General features: G+C 48.2%; 1 protein-coding gene across 2 annotated transcripts in view; it reads left to right on the top strand.

The window, feature by feature from the left end:
• The window catches only part of ZFYVE9 (zinc finger FYVE-type containing 9), a 1,362,935-nt gene that overhangs the window by 173,797 nt on the left and 1,168,449 nt on the right, over positions 1-20,689 (top strand). For both annotated transcript variants that reach the window (XM_069642200.1, XM_069642199.1), the window contains exon 3: positions 6,157-6,261. In XM_069642200.1, coding sequence (XP_069498301.1) covers positions 6,192-6,261 — 70 coding nt within the window. In that variant the 5' untranslated portion in view covers positions 6,157-6,191. The remainder of the gene's footprint in view (positions 1-6,156; positions 6,262-20,689) is intronic.

Raw genomic sequence — 20,689 nt, 5'->3', positions numbered from 1 at the left:
AGAATCTGCAGGCCTTCGATTTTCTGAGGTTGCTTGGCTTCATGGCATCCTACATTTTCCTGGTGCCAGAGGCCAGATTGAGAATGAGATCTCTTCAATGGGCCCTCTGGAGTCAATGGTCCCAATTTTTGGGGAATATGTCAGATCTTTTGCAAGTTCCTGCCAGGGTGGCTCAAGATCTTCTATGGTGGGCTTGCAAGAACAATATTCTCAAGGGAGAATCTTTTTGGCAACCATGGCCAGAGATTACAATGGTGACGGACGCCTCACTCACAGGGTGGGGAGCTCACACCAACAATCTGACAATCAGCGGTAGTTGGTCTCCATCCATGTCCAAACTATGCATCAGCCTTTTGGAGCTGAGGGTAATCAGACTAGCGGTGAAGGCCTTTCTGCCCTCTGTACGGGGAAAGAATGTCCTGATAATGACAGACAACACAGTGGCCATGTACTACCTCAACAAGAGAGGAGGCATAGGGCCACTACCACTGTGCAGAGAGGCAATGCAGCTCTGGTTCTGGGCAATGCAAGAAGGAATCGCTGTTGGCAATTCATCTAGCCGGAGAGCAGAACAGTGGCGGGCGCTCTGAGCAGGCCGAGCACAGTATCCCACGAGTGGGAGCTAGCTCAGGAAGTCCTTCAAGAGATCTTCACGTTTGCAACCAGTATCAACAGGCAGTGCAAACTGTACTGTTTAAGGGAATTTCCTCCAAGAGGAGTTCTAGGGGACGCGTTCATAGTGGACTAGGAATTTCCACCCCTATAAGAGTTTCCTCCAGTCCCCGTGATTGCTCAATTAATCAGGTGGTTGAGAAAGTTCAGGAAAACCATGATCCTAATTGCCGCGGATTGTGCCAGGAGGACGTGGTACCCGGACCTTCTGGACATATCAATCTGCCCTCCAATACGTCTTCCACTAAGAGAGGATCTTCTCTCCCAAGGGGTTTGTCCTTCTTTTCTTCCAAAGGTTGTGTCGGAATTTCATTTGAGCCAGAAGATAGTTCTTCCGGCATTCTATCCTCCTCCGCATCCTGGTAAGGAAGAGGAGAGGCTCCATGGGTTGGATCCTAGGAGAGCTTTGTTTCTACATCCCACACATGTCCCGGGTCAGAGAGGACGATCAGCTATTTGTAGGATATGCTGGAAGGCGTTTGGGTCAAGCGGTTTCTAAGCAGACCTTGTCCCATTGGATCATCTTGACAATCTCTGAATGCTACCGTCTGGCGGGTTCTCCATCCAGAGGTCAAGACACTCAGCCTTCAGGCATGGTTTCTGAGAGGCTGAGATATAAGGATTGGGACCTCCATGATGATGTAATGGAGATTTTGTTTTCAGCCAGAAGGCCAGCAACTAAATCCTTGTACCAGTGTTGTTGGAACACGTTCAGTAACTGGTGCAAGGATAAGAATGTGGATCCATTCCTATGTGGTACACCTATGGTACTTTCTTTCCTATTAGATTTGGCCAATCAGGGGCTCTACATTGGTACAATAAAAGGATACCTACCTGCGCTTTCTATTTTTAAGCGCTCCTCAGAAGAGGTGTCTTACTTCAAAATTCCATTGATAGTGCAGTTTTTAAAGGGTCTCACTAACGTGTACCCTCCAGTACCATTTCAAGTCCCTTTTTGGGATCTAAATTTAGTATTAAAATTCATTACATGCATTCCTTTTGAGCCTTTGCATTCTTGTCCGCTAAGGCTTCTCACTTTGAAAACAATACTACTAGTGGCTATTACATCAGCCCGCAGGGTGAGTGAGTTACGGGCTCTCTTGTAAGCCTCCTCACACCATCTATCATAAAGACAAAGTTATACTTAAAGGAAAACCTTAATTTCTACCAAAAATAGTTTGACTTTCACTTGTCTCAAAAGATCACATTGCCATCTTTCTATCCTCCCCCTCATGCAAGTAAGGAGGAAGAAAAGCTTCACAGGCAGGACCCAAAAAGGGCTCTCAGCTTTTACATTTTTAGACTGGCAAAATTTCGGCAGTGACCAACTTTTTTCATTGGATACACCAGCCACAAATTGGGCCTGACAGTAACAAAACAGACCCTATCCAGATGGATAATTCTAGCAATTGGAGAGTGTTACAAGCTGGCAGGTAAAGAACCTCCAGATGGGCCAAGGGCTCACTCTACAAGGCGCATGGGGACTTCAATGGCTCTTCAGAGTGGTGTTCCGGTGCAAGATAATTGTGCAGTGGCCACCTGGTTGTCAGTGTACACTTTTGTGAAACACTTGTTTAGATTCCACCTCATCCCAAGGGGGTATTTTTGCTAAGGCTGTTCTACATACGGTCCATAAGTAGAATTAATTAGTACTCCCTCCTCCAAATTTTCTAGTAGCCCTCAAGGGACTTCGACGCCACATCGAGCACAGCGCCCTGTGGTGTGGAATTTATTTCCGAAGCAGCAAAGCTCTATCTAAGAAGAGGAATTCATGGGAGGAACATCCAGTTGAAAGAAAGTTAGTTGGTAAGTAACTTGTTCAATTACATTATTTTATATTACATAGAGCTTATTTAACGCCCCATAGGATCTCATAAATTAGTAATTCAAATCATAATGTTTGGCTTGTCAATCTCCTGACATGTTCAGTCGCTCAATATTTGATTGCACATGTTTTTTCCTTATGGACACAAATGTGGAAATCCCAGCAAATTATATTTTCTTTTCATGAACCCCTTTCATAATGCAATGTTATGATTGGTGTGTTAGGTAAGCCTTTCATGTCGTCTATTTCTTATCCAGAATTATAACATGATTTTGTTTATATTGTTTTTCATCTCATTCCTTGCAATTGGAGAAACACACAGAAGTTGTCGCATAATTTATGGTGGAACTCCATTGGTTCCTTCCACAGAATTAAAAGAATGCATGCTCCATCTACGAAACTACCTAAATATAACGAATGCAATGTATCCGACACTTATTTAATATGAAACGTTCATTCTCCAATTAATTTTTATCCTCTTTCTCACCTTATTTGTTTCTAGTTCGTATTATTTGTGCCCCCTGTTAGCCTTGGCATAAATGCTATTAATATATACTTATATCTTTTCTCTATACATGTTTTGTTAGACAGCACTATCTTAAATGACATCTTATAATGTATAATTGTCATTCCTAAATTATACATAATTCTAGAATGTTTCATTTACTTATATATTTTCTCATGTATTTGCCATTGTATTTATTAAACTTTCAATAAAAATTAGTTAACATGAAAAAACTAATTGGAGAACTCATGTGACTTAATTTTTAAAATAACTTATGATGATCTCAGGGAAATTAGGTTGATGCCCTATTGTAACTAAAGAAGTCGGGCTTTGATTTGGTCCCAATCACCCTGGTTTTACATTAGCAACTGCGGGAGTCAATTTGTGGAAGACATAATGCATCCACAAAGTGCATTGTTGGCAACTATAAAGTATGAAATAAAATCATTCATCCAGTCAGATTAACTCGGTTGTGAGACAATTAAACTACAGTGATAAGTGCAAGAGGAATATTGGGTGTATTGTGGGGAGGGTTGTAACCAGAAATATGTTTGTAATGAGCATTGTGGAGTGCTTAGTTCTGGTTTTCAGATCTCCTTAAAAGAACATTCATAAGAATGAACACCTAGGGCATTGCAGATACAGGTTACCCAAATGGGGGGTGGAGGATGCGAGAGGGGGGCAGTCGTGTGATCTTTAGAGCCCCCATTCCTGTGAGTAGCGAGACTTAAGTCCTAAAGGAAATAAGCATATTGTAAATTCCAAGGATCTTTAATTAAAATGTTACAGCTAGAAACAGATGACACAGTAACAGGCAGGCAAGGTGGAGGCCCAGGTATAATCAATCATGCGTGATGAAGTGAGATGGAAGCAGCTGACAAGGGAATGTTACCACACTGTTCTTTCTTTATATATCCACAGAGTTGGACACAGTGGTCTACAATCCTGTCAGGAGTCTGGCCAGAGAACATAGGGCGAAAGCTATATCTCACAATATGCACTGTAGATTAGGGTAGATTTCTGAGGCAGTGCTAGCATAGAACAAACAGGGTACATATCAAGCTGATCTGAGTCGAGATAGGTATTCACAGAAACTGCAGGGGCAGGGGCAGGAGCTGGAGCTGGCTGTAAGTAAAGAGCCAGAAAGCAAAGGCAAGCAAATACACTGGACAACACAAATTGGTCAGAATGAAGGGTGTACTCGAATATGATACTCAACGGACTAGGCAAAGGCAACAGAAGTCTTTCTCTGATCTGGGCAGAGAGCAACCCAGGGGGTTCACAACTTAAACGGATACAGAGCAGAGGCACAACAGTGGACCAATATGTAATACAGGCAGGAAGCAGTGTTGAAAGAGGCAACCAGGTACAGGACAGGTAGAGAAACAAAGTACAAAGCAGATACTGGAATATCAGAATACATAGGGAAAAGGGCTAAGACAAGATAGGTTGCTGGCAACACAGCGAACACGTGGGGTTCAGGAAACTTGTAGTACTTAAGAACAGGCACTTGAACTATGGACTGAATATAATATCGAAGGCAAGGAAAAAACTGGAAAACTTCAAGAGACTGGGATTGCTGAGCAAAAGGGAAAAGCTAGGCAGAAACAGGACAAGCCTGTGAAGCATAAATGCTTACAGAAAACAGGGTGTTTGCTGATATCTTTTCTGCCTTTCTGATTTTCTGTAAAGATCTGACTGGAAAGGTGCTACAACTCGGCAACAATGAACCAGATTCAGAAAAGATTCAAAAGCGCAAACTCCCAGTAGAAGCAGTTGACTGCAAACTGCTTCTGTTCAAAGTAAGCTTAACATGACCATCCCAGCCAAAGCCCAACAAGGTGGATCTGATTGCAGTTTCCGGCAGGTGTGTTAAATTAAGCCCAGACCCTGCTTCAGTAGCCTGCAGCAGTGGATTGTAATTGATCTCTTTAGCTCTCAGCAGCCTAGCCTGCAGTGGCTTGGAACAGGTGAATACAATCAAGGCCTCTCCTGCTCTTTGTAGCTTGCTGCAAACAAATGTACTCAGTATGCCTCCTCCAGCCCTCTGCCTCGTGGACAGTATACATGTACCAAAATGCATCTTCTGTTTTTAACGCAAAACCCGGAATGGAACATGAAATTAGATTGGTCCAAAGCTGCAGCAGTAAAACAAGTAAATGATTGTAGAGGCAGTTTGTGCGCAATTATACCATAAACAGTCTCGGAATGCGTGCCTGTAAAGGTGCTGGGTGGCAGGTGGACAGGATCCTGACAGTCCTCTAGATTCCTTTGCAAACGTGTCCACACACCTTGGAGTGGTTGCAATCATTAAATATTACATTCTGAAAGCTTGCATGTACAAATGGAAAGTTAAGACTTGATCTTGCACAAACCTAACCGAGCCATCATCGTCTGAGATCTTAACTCTAGGCTGGATTAAGTGAACTTCCTCTATTCAGCAGTTTGTGTTTCACAACTCCTTTGAGCTTGCTAAAAGATCTCCCTTCACAGTCGCTTGCGACTCACTAAATTCTTTTAATGGTACTTTTTCACTCACAAATGCTTACTTAATTTAGCACCACTCAATGTCTACTGTTAAAGGCGTCTTAGTTATCCTTCGTGTCTTAAGTTCTCCAGTGGCAGACTACTTGGTATCAGGGGTCCCCAGCACTAGAACAGTCTCTCCCTAACCACCGTATCGTAGCACTAAACCGTCTTCACGTTCGCTGTCTCCTCTTCAGTAATCTGTGTCATTCTCCCTTAAGATGCACAGTGATGACCTGTACCAGAAGACCCTAATTCATTAATACGCTACAACAGGAAATATTCCCACAAAAATTTCATTGGCGGTATGGAATGAACTCGCAGAACACAGGATCTGAACCTAACTGGTAAGGTTGTTCAAAAAGGTATCGTATGGTCCTAGTTAATTGAGGATTAGCACAAGGTAAAGCTGAAGACATGAAGATCCTTTTACCAAATGTATTCTGGAAAATGGACTGCCCGAATGGGGCTCACCATACTCCTGTGGCAGCAAATTCCGATTTTTTTCTTTCTACTCTGGAATTTGATCTGCTGCAATCATGTGAGATTCAAGGCATTGTATACCACCTCATTGTCAATAACTGAAGTGTACTACCTTCTTGAGTAACACTAGTCTCTTGGTTACCAGGTGCAGACTAAGAACTGAGTGGTGATTTTTAACAAATGGAGAACTACTTCCAAACAGAGTCGTATAACCTGGACAAGGTTTTAGATGAGTTTGAGCAAAATGAAGGTAAGCTTGACATTTTTCAATGTAATTGTTCAGGCTTTGTAACTGACCTCGGCAAAAGACGTACATCCATCTGAAGTTTAATACTTTTACTATCAAATAACATGGTTTGCAAATAAAACATGAGCAATGGCATCCATCCACTATAATATCCGAGACACGTCTTGCAAACTGTGTTCGGTAGACCAAACCTGGGAAAATGTATCCTTCTTCCCAATCTCCTTTACTTTCATTTTTTAGCACTTGCTACCCTCTGTAGCTATTTATTATTTTTATTTTTTTCATCTGTAACAACGCCTAAACCAGAGGGTATCACAGTGTTAGTACCTTGTTAGAAACATGTTACAATCGGATATAAGACATATGAGTGACAGGCCAGAGATGACAATTTAGGGCAAGCCACAAATAGATTGTTATTCATACTTATCGAAAAAAGCCAGGTTTTAGCAGCTTTTTTGAAGGCATGGAACGAGTGTTTGTTACGAATATGAGCTGGCAGTGTTTTCTAGCGTGCGAGCTGTGACGTGGAAGCTGGCGCCGCCTGCTCTTGTTCTCTTGAAGTGGGGGGTGATCAGACAAATTGGCACTGGATTTGAGAGAACATGTGAGTACAGACTGGGTAATAGTCATTTAGATATTAGGGATGTGTGATGGTTAGTGTTTTGAATTCCACCTGGGCTTTGAAAGAGAGCCAATGTGCTTTGTGTCTAGTGGTGGGGATGTGGTCGGAACTAGTCTAGTTTTGACAGTATGAGAGCACTGGCAATCATGATGCAGTTAGCTGCTGAGAGGAATTTTCTTCTCCGTGCAATGAGTCTATAGATATGTAGGCAGTGGACGAGAGGGCAGTGATTTGTCTATTCTTAGAGAAATCAGTTTCTAGATAGACTTCTAGTGTCTTTATTTTCTTTGAGACCAGAATGGATGTGCCGTCAATGTAGAAGGAGAAGGTAGGATGGAGGCGTTTGATCTGATACAGTGAGCCAATGATGAGAAGCTATTTTCTTGTCATTTAGGCAGAGGTTATGGGTAGCCATTCAGTTATGGATGGTACTGTACACTTCATTGATTTTGGTGGTATCAGCAACATAATCGCCAGAGAGCGGGACAAAGATTTGAATGTAGTCAGCAAAACTGGTGTAGGTGATGTCAATGGCGTCGAGGATGTTGAAAAGGCATTTAGTATAGGTGTTATAGAGAGTGGGGGAGAGGCATGACCCTTGTGGTACACCTAGGGTAGCTGGGATCGGGCCAGCCGCCTCGTCCCCTATGGCCACTCGAGGTCCTACAGCTGAGAAAGGATTTAATCCAATCTGTGGCTTCACGTGAGAAATGGAAGTGTTGGGTGAGGTGCTGGTAAAGTGTATTGTGGTTGACAAGGTCGAAGGCCGCAGAGAGATAAAGCAGTAGGAGGGATGGCTAGGTAGCCGGAGTCCTTAATATTATCCATCTGTAATTATAAGTCTAATAATGCGGATCCTATGCTGTGTGCAGGATGAAAACCAGATTGTCCAATGCCTAACAAACTATTATCTTCTAGGAATTTCTGGACTTGGGCATGAGCTGGGGAGGTCCAGGATTTTTAGTAGGCATGGGGACGGATGTGATGGTGCAGTAGTTGGTTGGTATCGCTGGGTCAAAGGACGTTTTCTTTAAAATATTTTTTTAGTAGTGGTGTAATCCAGGCTGTTTTGATTGAGGAGGGCACTGTACTAGTGTGAAAGAGGTCTTGGCGATTTCAGCAATTATGTGCACGAGTCATAGTGAGCAGAGCTTCACAATTTGGGCTGGACAGGAATCACCTTTACAGTTAGAAGGCTTAAGGGCTGTTACTATTTGCTCTGGTGTAACTGGGGAGAAGGCGAACAAGGAGATAATTGGTGAGGGGACTTCTTTAGGGTGGCTGACTGTTTGACAATGGATGTTTGTTGGCGAAGATCGTTTTTTTGTCATTAATTTTGATCATGAGTGAGTCTATTTTGTGGGAGAGTGCATCCTGGATCTTGGTGCACCAGGCTTTGTCTTCACGAATATTGGTGGTAGGGGTGTTGAGGAGTTTCCAGATCAGGGAGGATAGTAGAGAGTTCTTTGCTGTTGGAGCTTGGCATTAGTAATTCGATCATTGAGGCTGATGGTTTTGGCCTCGATAACTTCTTTTTCTTGGATTTGAGGGCCAGGATAGCGAATGTCTTGTGATTCGAGGGAGAGGGGTTTATTTTTTTAGAGGTTTTCAAGGGATCTTTTTCCCTTCACAGGGTTGTTAGCAATTCGGCAAACCAGGTGGTATTGGTTTTGTGGGTTTAGTCTTTTTTAGTTTGAGTGACGCATGTATATTCATGGTATGTAAGGGGCAGGCGTCATATTTTGAAGCAAAGTCCTGCACTGAATAGTTTGTAGGCAGTATGTAAGAGTCAAGTGCTGAGGTGATGGATGGTTTTAGATCTTCGTGCATTAGTTTGAGTGTTGCAGACTAGTTTGGGATTAAGTGGTTTCCGTGTTACTTTGTGGGGCTTGGTGAGCTCGAGGGTAAAGTGAATGATGTGATGCTCGGACCCGTTTAATGGAATATCCAGTCCAGGATACCACCTTTGGAGTAGGTTGGGGAGGTGACAATTTGGGTGAAGCACATGTCACTCATGGCATTGGTTAAGGCTGTTGCCTGAGTGTCAGTAGCATCATTATAACACACATTGAAATCTCCCAGGATGATGCATTTGGTTACAGGTTTCATGAAGCAGTGGGATGACCACTTCTGGGTGGCTAGGTCCATTGGGTTGCCGATACAACATGATCACTTTAATCATGGTTTGTTGGTCTGTGGCCGGCTTCAGGAACAGTGTTTCATACCCTGAGAAGTGGGCAGGGGACAAGACCTGAGTTGTAGTGAAATTCTAGCGATAAGGGCCACTCCCCCCTCCTGTAGCATCTAGACGATTTTCTCTGTGAATTGTGTAGTCGGTAGGTCTAGCTAAGGATAGGAGTGGTACTGAGGCCTCCTGGAGCCATGATTCACTGAATGCTAATATGTCGAGTTGCTCTTCTATGATGAGCTTGTGGATTTCAACAGCATATGCCCCTAAGGATCTGACATTCATGAGGGTGCATTTGTTTGTCAGGCGTATAGGTAGTGTTTTTATTTTGTTGTGGAAGTTAGTGGTTGTGTTGTAGGTGTGATGGTGGGTGGTGGCCTAGTGCTAGGTATGCAACTTCCAGGAGTAACTGAGAAACGGGGAGTGTGAGTTCAGGATCGCAATCTGTAGAGGCGCAAATCACCCAGGCATGGGTTGGTATAATTGGTCTGTTGGGTGGTGGTGCCCCCTGATCTATGCGTCTTATGGTTTTGTGGTGAGGTGGGGAAAATTGCAAGCAGCCTTTGTGGACTGGAGTTTTGTGGTGAGTTTTTTTTTTTTGTTTTTTTTGTAGGTATCTATTAGAGAGTGTGGACTGTCCAGGGATGGCATTGATCGAGAGTGTTGCACACTCTGGTTAGGGAATGGAATGTTGGTGCTGTTCCATTGAGGTGATAGCTTACATGCTGCTCCTATCCACTTAAGCCTAAGTAGAAAAGGGTGTCTCTTTTGGATGAGTGTGTGAGGTGCTGACTGCAGCATGATATATAGGCGCATCGGGAGGGGGTTTAGGGCAGGTGGGGGACTTGGAAGTGGTAAAGCGGTTGTTTGGGTGAATATTAACATAGGCCTCTGTGGTTGAGATGTTTTTGGTGGGTAGTCGTGGATTTGTGATTAGTGGGGTTATCAAAGTGACTAGTGGAAACCTTGGGGACAACATTATGGATGCATTCATTTCTAGCAGGGCTGACTGTAGTATCATGATCTACATTTTTAGGATAACATGTTACAATATTTGTATTACAATTTCCAATGTTATACACGATTAAGGGGGTACATGGGCACAAAGTGCTAGATGCTACAACATCATTGAAATTACAAACAACAGAGAGTTCTACCATTATTATCGTATGAAGTAATGTTTGCATGACCTTTTGCAAAGCCAGTCCGTTTCGGTGGGGTGCATGTGTGGCTTGTTAAGTTATTGGTGGGGGCTGCGATGGTAGTGGCGGCATTGTTCGTGTTAAGCATACGGTTATACTCCTACGTCCTGTCCCCTTTCCTCCATACTTATGGGACATCTCTCCGTCCTGTGGGACGGGACCGGAGCACTTTGTAAAAAGCATCCAAATTTTGTAAAATGTGTCCCTCCTCTCTTTCCTGCGCGGGGCCCGGCACGTGGCCGGAACCGCGCCCACCTTGGCTCCGCCCCACGCATCGCCCATCAGTCCTTTTCTCCGCACTTGCATCCTCGGAAGATTTTCTTCCCTTTTTTCCCCTCTCTGGCTCTCGCTAGCGTTCGTTTACTAGTCTGTCTGTCTTTTAAACTAGATTTTCCAGACTGTTCATCGTGTCACCGTCGCTTCGCGAGGGCGGATCCCCATCCTCTTTGTTTAGAGTGTTTGGGTCCGGAACACCGTTGGGACTCCTGTTTTTACTTTGACTCCCTTTCGGTCCGGGCACTTCAACGTCAGTTGGAGCGGTGGAAGGAGATGTTCGGACGGACTCCTCCTCCTCATTTTCAGGCGTTCATCGACGAGAAGAAAAAACGCCCTGTAAGTTCTTTAATTTTCAGAGCACCCCAGCCGGGGATACCTTCCCGGGTTCCTCTCGAGCCGGGAGGGGCGTTGATCGCTCTGTTACCGGGGTTCGCCCTCGGGTGCCTGTCGTGCCTAATAATTCTACCGGAGTTTTCTCCGAGGGTCTCCATAAGGGGCCTGTGATCACTGGAGTACACTCCGAGGCCCCTCCTGTGGGGGCTGTGTGTAGACCCAGTTCTACTGAGTCGTGGGGTACCGGAGCTTGCTCTGAGGCCGTTCTTTCGGCTTCCCTCAAAAACAAAAACGGGGTACGCCCCGAGGTCTTGGCTGGGCTTGAGGTTACCGAACGCATGTTCGAGGCCCGTGCCGATAAGGCTTCTACCGGGCCTAGGTCCCTTGTACAGAGGCTAAGGATACCAACAGTTCTGAGGGGGCCGGGCAAGGCCCTGTCGGTGACAGCGCACCGTTACCGCTCTTGTGGTGACACCAGATCTGTTGAGGGGGCAAAAGAAAGTTTCTTCTTTTACCGGCAGTGCCGAGGCTCTTCCTTCAAAGGCCCAGTTGGCGGTTGGTATGTCGCAGAAACATTCCAGGCCTCATAGTACCGGCTCGGCCGAGGTTCCTTACGTTAAGGCTAAAATTAAGACCCCTGATCCATCGACGGGGACCCCTGCCTCACTTCCTCACGTGCCGCAGTTCCCCTCAGATGAGGACTAAATGGCGGCTGTTCCCGCCACGACCACAGCGGCCATTTTAGGTACTACCCCTACAACTACGCCATCGGCCCCTGGTGTAGGGTTCGGTCCTTCGGGTGAACCTAAGGTCCCTTGTGCGCATCCTTACCGGCCGGTTTGATTGAAACGCCCGGATGCCTCTTCCGCACAAAGTTTCGTTGCCCGTGGGGGCGGCTCCCTTGATTTATGTGGATACGTCGGCGGAGGGGCCTGTGTGGCACCCTTCCCCGTTACGTCCCTGGATTTGTCCACCTCATGAGAGGCCTCCTCAGGTTCCGAAACAATCTCCTGAGGACGCCTTTTTCGGTAAATTTCAAGCGCTTATGCGCACCGACCCCATGAGGGTATATTTCAAGGGGCTTTTCAAAGAGATCTGACCCGTTCCGACGGTGCCTCCCTTGCCCATGGTGCCTCCCCCTGCGCTTCCGCCTGTGCCACCATTGTCCCCAGTGGACAAGGCAGTGCCTGACACGGCTCAGCAGGATCCGGACCTGTCAGATGACCCTCAAGGCGATCAGGACAACGATGACTTGCCCCGCTCTACCAGAGCTTTCCATGACCGGGTACTGGACATGAGTTTCTTAGATTTTCCGGTGCCCGAGGCACCTGCTCCGCAGGAGGGCGTGCTTTCTGGGGCATTCACCTTGTCTCCTTTGGAGCGTACCGGCCTGTTCTTGCAGAAGGACGTTCTGGCCGAGGTCCGAAGAGTTTGGGAAAAGCCACACTCGGGACTTTTTGCAAATAAAAAGATTGATGCGAGGTACAGGCTACATTCCTCGGAAGTAGTGGCCTTGTCGTCTTGTCCGCCTCCCTCCTCCACAGTGGTGGCTGCGGCCACGTTGCAATCCAGACCTGCAGCTTCCTCCTCCGCGACGGCGACTCAGGTCTTGGGAAAGGAGGACAAGCTCCTGGACTCCATAGGAAGGAAAATCTTTGCCAATTTAGCCTTGCAGCTCAGACAGGCCAATGCAGAATTGATTTTGGCGGGAGCTACCATGCGGATGTGGAGAGGTCTGTCGGAGTTTGAGGAGCACATTCTGGTCGAGAAGCTGGAGGATTTCAGAGGAGGCCTTTCCGATGCCAGGGTCTTGGCCCAGGATCTCCTGGAGGCTGCGGCTCATCACGTAGACACCTCGGCTCGGGGTTGATACCTCGCGGCAAGCGTGGCTACATGCCACTAAGCTCTCGAAGGAGGTGCAAGACAAGGTTCTCGACCTTCCATTTGATGGTAAGGAGCTTTTTCATTCTTCTACTGATGTAGAGCTCACCAAAGACAGCACTCAGACGGCCAAATCATTGTCTGTTCTTGTTAAAGCTCCCTTCAAGGCTCAAAGGCCGTTGTCGCAAGGTCGACCTTACTCTGGTTTTAGGGGCTTCCTCGGCCGCAAAAATCGCAGAGTGGATACTCCTGCGGGGAATAACCGCCATATACAACAGCGTACACAGTATTTCTCCCGCTCCTCAGCCTCCTCATCAGGTTCAGGTGGCACCGCCACCGATAAACCTGCCAAATGGGCGTTTTCCGCGCTCACACGAGACCCTGGTGGGAGGACGCATTGCGTCTCATTAGGAGGCATGGCAGACCATCACAGAAGACAGATGGGTCTTGTCAGTCGCTCAAGAGGGCTTTCCGCTTACCTTTACCCCATACCCCACCTCTCAACCCTCCTTTTCAGCTGTCGGGCTCACCCTCCCTCAAGGCCGAGGTTCAGAAACTTCTGCTCCTCAGAGCTGTGGAACACGTTCCCCTTGTGGAGCGAGGGGAGGGCTTCTACTCCTGGCTGTTTACGGTGCCCAAACCCAACCAGGCTGGCCTGCACACCATCCTAGACCTTTCCCAGTTCAATCTTTCCCTACCCCAAGAGTGCATATCCTGATTTGGAACCCACAAAGGAGATATCTCCGCTTCTCTTTGGGAGGAGCACTTCCGTTTCGAGTGCTTCCTTTTGGCCTCAGCTCGGCGCCGCCTGTCTTCACGAAGACTATGTTGGTGATTGCGGCCTAACTTCGTCTCCAGGGTATCCATGAGTATCCGTATTTGGACGACTGGCTCTTATGCCGGGGTGCGCCCCGAGGCCTTGGTGGGGCTTGGTGCTACCGAACGGATGTTCGAGGCCCGCGCGAGTAAGGCTGTTACTGGACCTGGGTTCGAGGTCCCTCGAACAGAGGCTAAAGCTACCAACATTTCTGAGGGTCTGGCAAGGCCTTATCGGTGAAGGTTGTTTCTCACCGTTCCTGCTCTTGCGGCGACACCAGATCTGTTGAGGGGGCAAAGAAGGGAAATTCTTCTTTTACCGGCAGCGGCGAGGTCCTTCCTGAGAAGGCTAATTTGGCGGTTGGTATGGCGCAGAAACATTCCAGGCCTCATAGTACCGGCTCTGCCGAGGTTCCTTATGTTAAGACCCCATATCCATCGACGGGGACCCCTGCCTCACTTCCTCACGTGCCGCAGTTCCCCTCAGGTGATGACAAAATGGCGCCCGTTCCTGCCACGACTGCGGCGGCCATTTTGAACACTACCCCTACAGCTGCGCCATCGGCCTCAGGTGTAGGGCTGGTTTCTCGGCCTTGTGCGCATCCTTATCGGTCAGTTTATGACCGGAATGCTCGGATACCCCTTCCGCACAATGTTTTGTTGCCTGCGGGGTGGGCACCTTTGGTTGATCTGTCCATCCAGATATAGGAGTGGGCCATGCTTCATGGCGCCTGGCTGCTTGCGGTGCACATCCCGGGCCAGCTGAATGTCACAGCGGATGCCCTCAGCCGGCAGACAGTGGTCAGCTACGAGTGGGAGTTGAAGGCGGCAGTCCTCTCATGGACTTTCTTGCGTTGGGGAACACCGGAGGTGGACCTCTTCGCTATGGTGTTAAACAAGAAGCTTCCTCGGTATGCTTCCAGAGGGGGGCTGAGAGCCTCCCCTCTGGGGGATACTCGCGAGATTCCATGGCACAACATGAGAGCTTACGCCTTTCTGCCTCTAGTTCATCGAGCAATTGGGAAGCGGAAGAACTCTGTGAACTGTTCCCTTCTGCTCATGGCCCCGTGGTGGCTGGCCAGTTTTTGGTTCTCAGAACTTCAACACCTGTCGGTGTTTCCGCTGATCAGGTTACCAGTAACCCCAGATCTTCTTCATCAAGGGGAACAGCAGATGTGGCACCCCTCCCCACAATCGCTCAGCTTGGCGGCATGGTGCCTGAGGTCAAGTCTTGGAGCATTTTTCTTTTTTTTTTTTATTTCAATTTTATTGGTTTTGTAAAAGTTCGACAGACGATTGCATTCAAATTCGAAGACAGTTGAAAGAAAAATATTGTTCACAGCAAGTAACATTTTCATATCGAGCGTATAAAGTCGCTTGGAATCAAATAATTAACCAATAACGTCAACAAAACCCACTTTCTTTACCCCGCCTCCCTCCCCCCTTCACATGTCACCGTCCGGGGATTGAAAACAAATTTAAACATTACCAAAGAACCGCTAATATACTCATGACATAAGGCAAGTGTGCACAGCATAACACAAGACCCTGGCAAGACGGGCTCCAACAGCAATTGACTAAAATGACACAAAATTCGGCAGTGTTTTGCACACATTCTTTTCACGTAACATATGTAGCACGAAATTCTGACCATGCTTTCTCAACATTGGTACGATCTCCATGTAAGGCTGCAGTCAGGTTTTCCATTCTGTAAATACTCAGAGCAACACCCAGCCACTCAGTCTTTGTAGGGAGTGTGGCTCTTTTCCATACCATGGTTAGACGGGCTTGTGCAGCCATCAACAGACCTAACACCATTTTGGGTGCTTTCATGATCGTGTCCTCCGTTTCAATCAAGCCGAACAAGATCAGCAGTGGTTGTTTCTCTCGACATCATCTAGGTCCCCTAATCCAGCTAAGAACCTCTGACCAATAGGCTTGGACCACTGCACATCCCCACCACATATGCCAATAATCAGCCCGCTTCCCACAGCCCCTCCAGCAGTATGGGCTTACTCCTTGATACATTTTGGCAAGCTGGGTTGGGTCATATTGCCATCTATACGTTAACTTAATAGCATGTAGTTTATACTGACAAGATATAGATGATTTTGCCGTCCGTCTGCATATCTGAAGCCATAACTTCTGTGAAATTTGCCTACCCATATCCGATTCCCATCTACCTTCGAGTGTCATGTAATATCGACCTCAATGCCAGGTACATTGCACTTATCAGACCCCTGGAGCCGTGCATGTGTCAAGAATTCTCTCGAATGGGTTAAGGTCCCTCTGCAATAGTTCTTTTTGTATCGGCCTTGTCAATACCCCCTTCAGTCTCATGTACAGGAAAACCGAGAGCGAGCCTATGCCAAGCGCCTCCTGAAGTTTCTGAATGGTTATAAAAGAGCCATTTGTTTCTGAATGGTTATAAAAGAGCCATTTCTCCATAGTTGACCTGCCCTTTCTAGGCCCGCCTGGTACCAGGTCTCAAAGCTTCCTGGTTCCGGGATTGCATCTCTGATCCCCGAAGACCATAAGTGGCCCAGAGGAGAGGGCCATGTCGTAACTCCAACCATTTTCTTGCCCGTTTTCCATATTGCCCATATTGCCCATATTGTACCTATAATGGGATGATATTTGATGCCATTATGTAATTGGGACCCAGGCACCCATAGCCATTCACCCAAAATAAAGGGATGGAGGTGATAGTTTTGGCTGGTGGCAGTGGAAACTACTTTTTATATTAGACCGCAAATATATCCCTATGGGATTTACCATTGTTCGAGGCTACCAACTTTAATTATTTAATTCCTATAGCCTCGAACATACCGCCGGTTTATTTAATATTAATTCTCCGGTTGGTATTTTTTGCCAGAACTCGGTTCTAAAATGGCGTTTATGTTCGCTTCTGTGACTCCAACCCAAGTTGAGCCCTTTGTTCCACTTTTTGGCAGGCTTCTCCACAGAAGCCCTCCAAAGTGGTGCCACTCTGTCTGGGGTACTTAGGAGGGGTGGATTGGGATTTAGGCACCCTGGACTGAGTTGCCTAGGCAACTCAAGTCGCACTCCGTCCTGATTGGCCCAAGTGGTGAGCCGGCCGGCTCACCACTTAGGATGATTGAGTGACAGCTAGGCTGAGTGAATGGGGGTTTTCTGCATAAAAGCAGGGCTTTGGGGACTGGAACTTCAGAAGTCGCCACAGGACCTAAGAATCCGACGAGGGAGAAGCTGAGCCGACATGCTATGACGACACCACCGGTGGAGCTCTGCTGAACCGTCTCACCACTTTTCCCAACGACAGAGGAGATCTCCAGCCCAGAGAGTCTTCTTCCTTCGACTGGTGGGGATAACCAGTCTGCTTCCTTTTTCGCTTCCTGGAGCATCTCGTGTCCGCCTTGCCTGTGCCAAGCACCCCGGCAACCGGGATGCCACGTTTTACCACTACCGCGAATCCAAGGGTAGTACCTTTAACCGGAAAACTCAGCGGCTGGTTTCTTCCCTGGCAGTTCAACGACCTTCATCTTTCCTCCACGCCGAGATCTTCTCTTCCTCTGGACGACGCCGCGACTTGCACCCGCTGTCAGGAACAACTACCCCTGCTGGAGGATCCTTTCCACATAAGGTACCGTGTTCCGCCTGGCTTCCCTTGCAACCGACTGTACGGGGTAGATTTAGCCCCCGGCTTTCGACCCTGGGTTAGTCTGGGACACCCTGGCTAAACTTTTCTAAGCCTAACTAAAAACCTTTCTGAACTCCCTACAAGACTTTTTAAGCCTGTTGTCATTGTGTGACCTTCGGTGCATTTGTGCCCTGCTCTCTCCAAGAGTGGGCCCGGCTTATGGACTTTGGCTCACAAGTAACTTTGGACTTTCCTGCCTTGCTTAAGAGTTCCTAAGTATTAGTGTGGTGTATTTTCCTACATTCTGCCTTTTTCGATCCCTTTTTCGTTAACTTATTGGAGTGCCATTTATAGTTAAGCGCTCACCTCTGTCTGGAAATAAGTGGTGTTAACTAAGAATTGTCTGATAAGGAAATAGGGATGTATATATAATGATAGTAACTGTGTTTAGAGTGATTTACCATAATAGTGCTGAAGTGTTTCAATAAGTGTGTTTTTTAAATAATTATATACCTTGATACCAAAGCTCTGGTCAGTGTTTGCTTGTGCTGTTGTATCTGAGTGCCTATTGTGTATACTTTGCATACTGCCTAACTCTTCTTGAGGGAAGTCTGACTGCTCACAGCTACCAGGTAAATCTGTGTGGTACAGACTGCTACAAAGTGGGTTTACTGCCAACACCTGTAGTCTTAAATCTTTTGCAGTGGTCCCCAAGGGAACTGCACAGGTTTCTGCCTAACACTTGTTCGGCACCCTCAACGCCTTTCGAGGCGGTGGTGTCGGAGGGGCCCCGTGGCACGGGGGTAGCCCCTAGAAAGGCTCCGGCTAAGTTCAGGCATAGCTTTGGTCCCCAGGTGTCTTCCTCTCACCGCCTGGAGTACATTTCAGAGGGTGATGAGGGCTCTGATGAGGGCTTGGTTCCGGTTACGGTGCCAAATGAACTTCTCTCGGGCCATAGCCAATTTGATGACCTGAGGCAGTCACTGCATGATGCCAGTGTACTGGACATCTCTCCGGAGGTGGAGTTTTGTAGGCCTGAGCCAAAATTCTTCGTACCGGCGCCTTATGTCTCGGGTCACCGAGTACTTGGGATGGTAGGCTCCCCCAGGGGAGTTTGTTCAGGATGATCTCACGGACATCCTCGATCTTGGTCCCCCCCACTGACCCGGTACTGCCGTTTCATATGGCTCTGCAGAGAAGGGTGGCGGCGGCTTGGAATGCTCCGGAGAGTCTTCCGGCAGTGGGCAAGTCTTTGTACCGTCCAGCCAGTAGCGACCCCTGCTACTTGTCCATGCACCCCACTCCGGAGAGTTTGGTGGTGCAGGTAGCTACGGCCCCGGCAATGCAGGCGTCGTATCCTACCATCCCTCCGGATAGGGACGACAAACGTTTTGATGGCTGGGCGAAGAAAGTGTTTTCTTCAGGGGATATGGCGCTTCAGGCGTCCAACTCCGTATGTGCCTTGTCTCGTTTCACACACACACTGTGGAACTGTGTTGCATTAGCGGCTGAACATATTCCAGAAGGTTTCCTTGCTATGGTCCAGGATGGCAAGGATGCCATGTGTGAGGCCGTTCAGTCGGGTTTGGACATGGCAGATTGTGTCAGCCGGTCCATGGCGGCGAGCACCGTAATACACACGTTTGCGTGGTTGCGGAAGTCGGGGTTCGCTCCTGATGTGCAGTCCTGGCTCCTCAACATGCCCTTTGCCGGTGAACATCTTTTTGGCAGCAAGGCTGACGAGAGCCTTGAGAGGTTGCAGACCTCCAAAGCTGCAGCGAAGTCATTGGGCGCTGCAGTTCGACAACCTCTGCCTTTTCGTCCTAGGGGACAACAATGGAGGGGAGGTTCCTTTCTCTATTACTCGTCCTTCAGTAAAGCGAGAGGAGCTGTCAGAGGCCGCCGTAAGAGTGCCAGAGGGTACTCGAGGTGCCAAGGCCGCTCGGGCAGTTGCCTCTTTGCCCTCAGGCAACGCCGCAGCCGCTACCACTCAGTCATGAGGCCAGGTCCCATGGTTCGCCTGTTGGGGGAAGGCTGGCGCAGCATCTGGTAGAGTGGCGCCAGTACTTGGGTTCTGGAGATCATAAACCACGGCTACTTTCTTTCCTTTCGGCAGAGGCCTCACGACAATCCACCTAGGAACCTCTATTTGAAGAGTCCGGATCCGCTCCTTGCGCAGGAAATTCAAGCCCTGCTGGAGAAAGGCACCATAGAACTGGTCCCTGTAGCGGAGAGGAACAAGGGATGGTATGCCCCTTATTTTTTTATTTCAAAGATAGACGGGGGATTGAGACCCATTAGGGACTTGCACGGTTTGAACAAACTCCTCAGGAAGGACAAGTTCAAGATGGTTACTCTCTCTCGTCCTCCAGGCCCTGCAACTTCAGGACTGGTTGGTGTCAAGGACGCTTACTTCCATGTGCCGATCCATCCCAAGCACAAGAAGTACCTGAGGTTCGCGGTTGGCGACTCGCACTTTCCGTTTTGGGTCCTGCCGTTCGGATTGACCTCCGCCCCGAGGGTTTTCACCAAGCTCATGGTGGTGGTGGCAGCGCATCTCGGGCAAGGGGGATTCACGTCTACCCCTACCTGCACGATTGGTTGATCAGGGGGAGCTCTCCCCAGCAAGTCCTGGATCATCTGTCCGCCAGCTACCACTCCCTTCACAAGCTGGGCTTCTCCCTCAATTTAAAGAAGTCCCATTTGACGCCAACACAGCGGCTCCAGTACATTGGAGCAGTGCTCGACACATCCCTGGGGCTGTGTTTTCCTCCCCAGGTGAGGGCTCTTCACATTCAGCAGATGGTGCACAACTTGCCCAGACGCTCCCGGCGTTCGAGTTCTTGAGGTTGCTCGGCCTCATGGCATCCTGCATTCTTCTGGTGCCAGAGGCTCGTCTGCGGATGAGATCTTTGCAGTGGGCACTCAAAATGCAGTGGTCGCACTCTTCTGGCAGGATGTCGGACCCTGTTCAGGTGCCGCCCTCGGTCGCCCAGGACCTTCTGTGGTGTGCCGTCGAAGGCAATCTGATGAAGGGGGGGCCCCATTTTGGCTGCCCTGGCTGGAGGTGACCATCGTGGCGGACGCATCCCTCACGGGATGGGGAGCTCATGCCAACGAGTTGACAGTCAGCGGTCGTTGGTCTCCGTCGGAGTCCAGACGCCATATCAATCTGTTGGAGCTGAGGGCCGTCAGTTTCTGCCCACTGTGTGAGGAATGAGTGTCCTGATTCTAACGGACAACACGGTGGCCGTGCACTACCTCAACAAAAAGGGAGGGGGGCAGGGTCACTTCCTTTGTGTAGGGAGGTGATGCAGCTCGAGTTCTGGGCCATCCAGCAGGAAGTTTCGATCTCAGCTGTTCATCTGGCCAGAGACGACAACGAGACGGCGGACGCTCTGAGCAGGCAGAGCACGATCTCTCACGAGTGGGAGCTGGCTCAGGAGATTCTCCTGGAGATGTTCGCCCTTTGGGGGACCCCTCAAGTGGATCTC

Source organism: Ambystoma mexicanum, chromosome 1q, assembly GCF_040938575.1.
Source record: "Ambystoma mexicanum isolate Mex_15411 chromosome 1q, UKY_AmexF1_1, whole genome shotgun sequence".
In the NCBI taxonomy this organism is placed as follows: domain Eukaryota; kingdom Metazoa; phylum Chordata; class Amphibia; order Caudata; family Ambystomatidae; genus Ambystoma; species Ambystoma mexicanum.
Note: the sequence above shows the minus strand (reverse complement) of the source record. Positions and strands in the feature narration are given on the sequence as shown.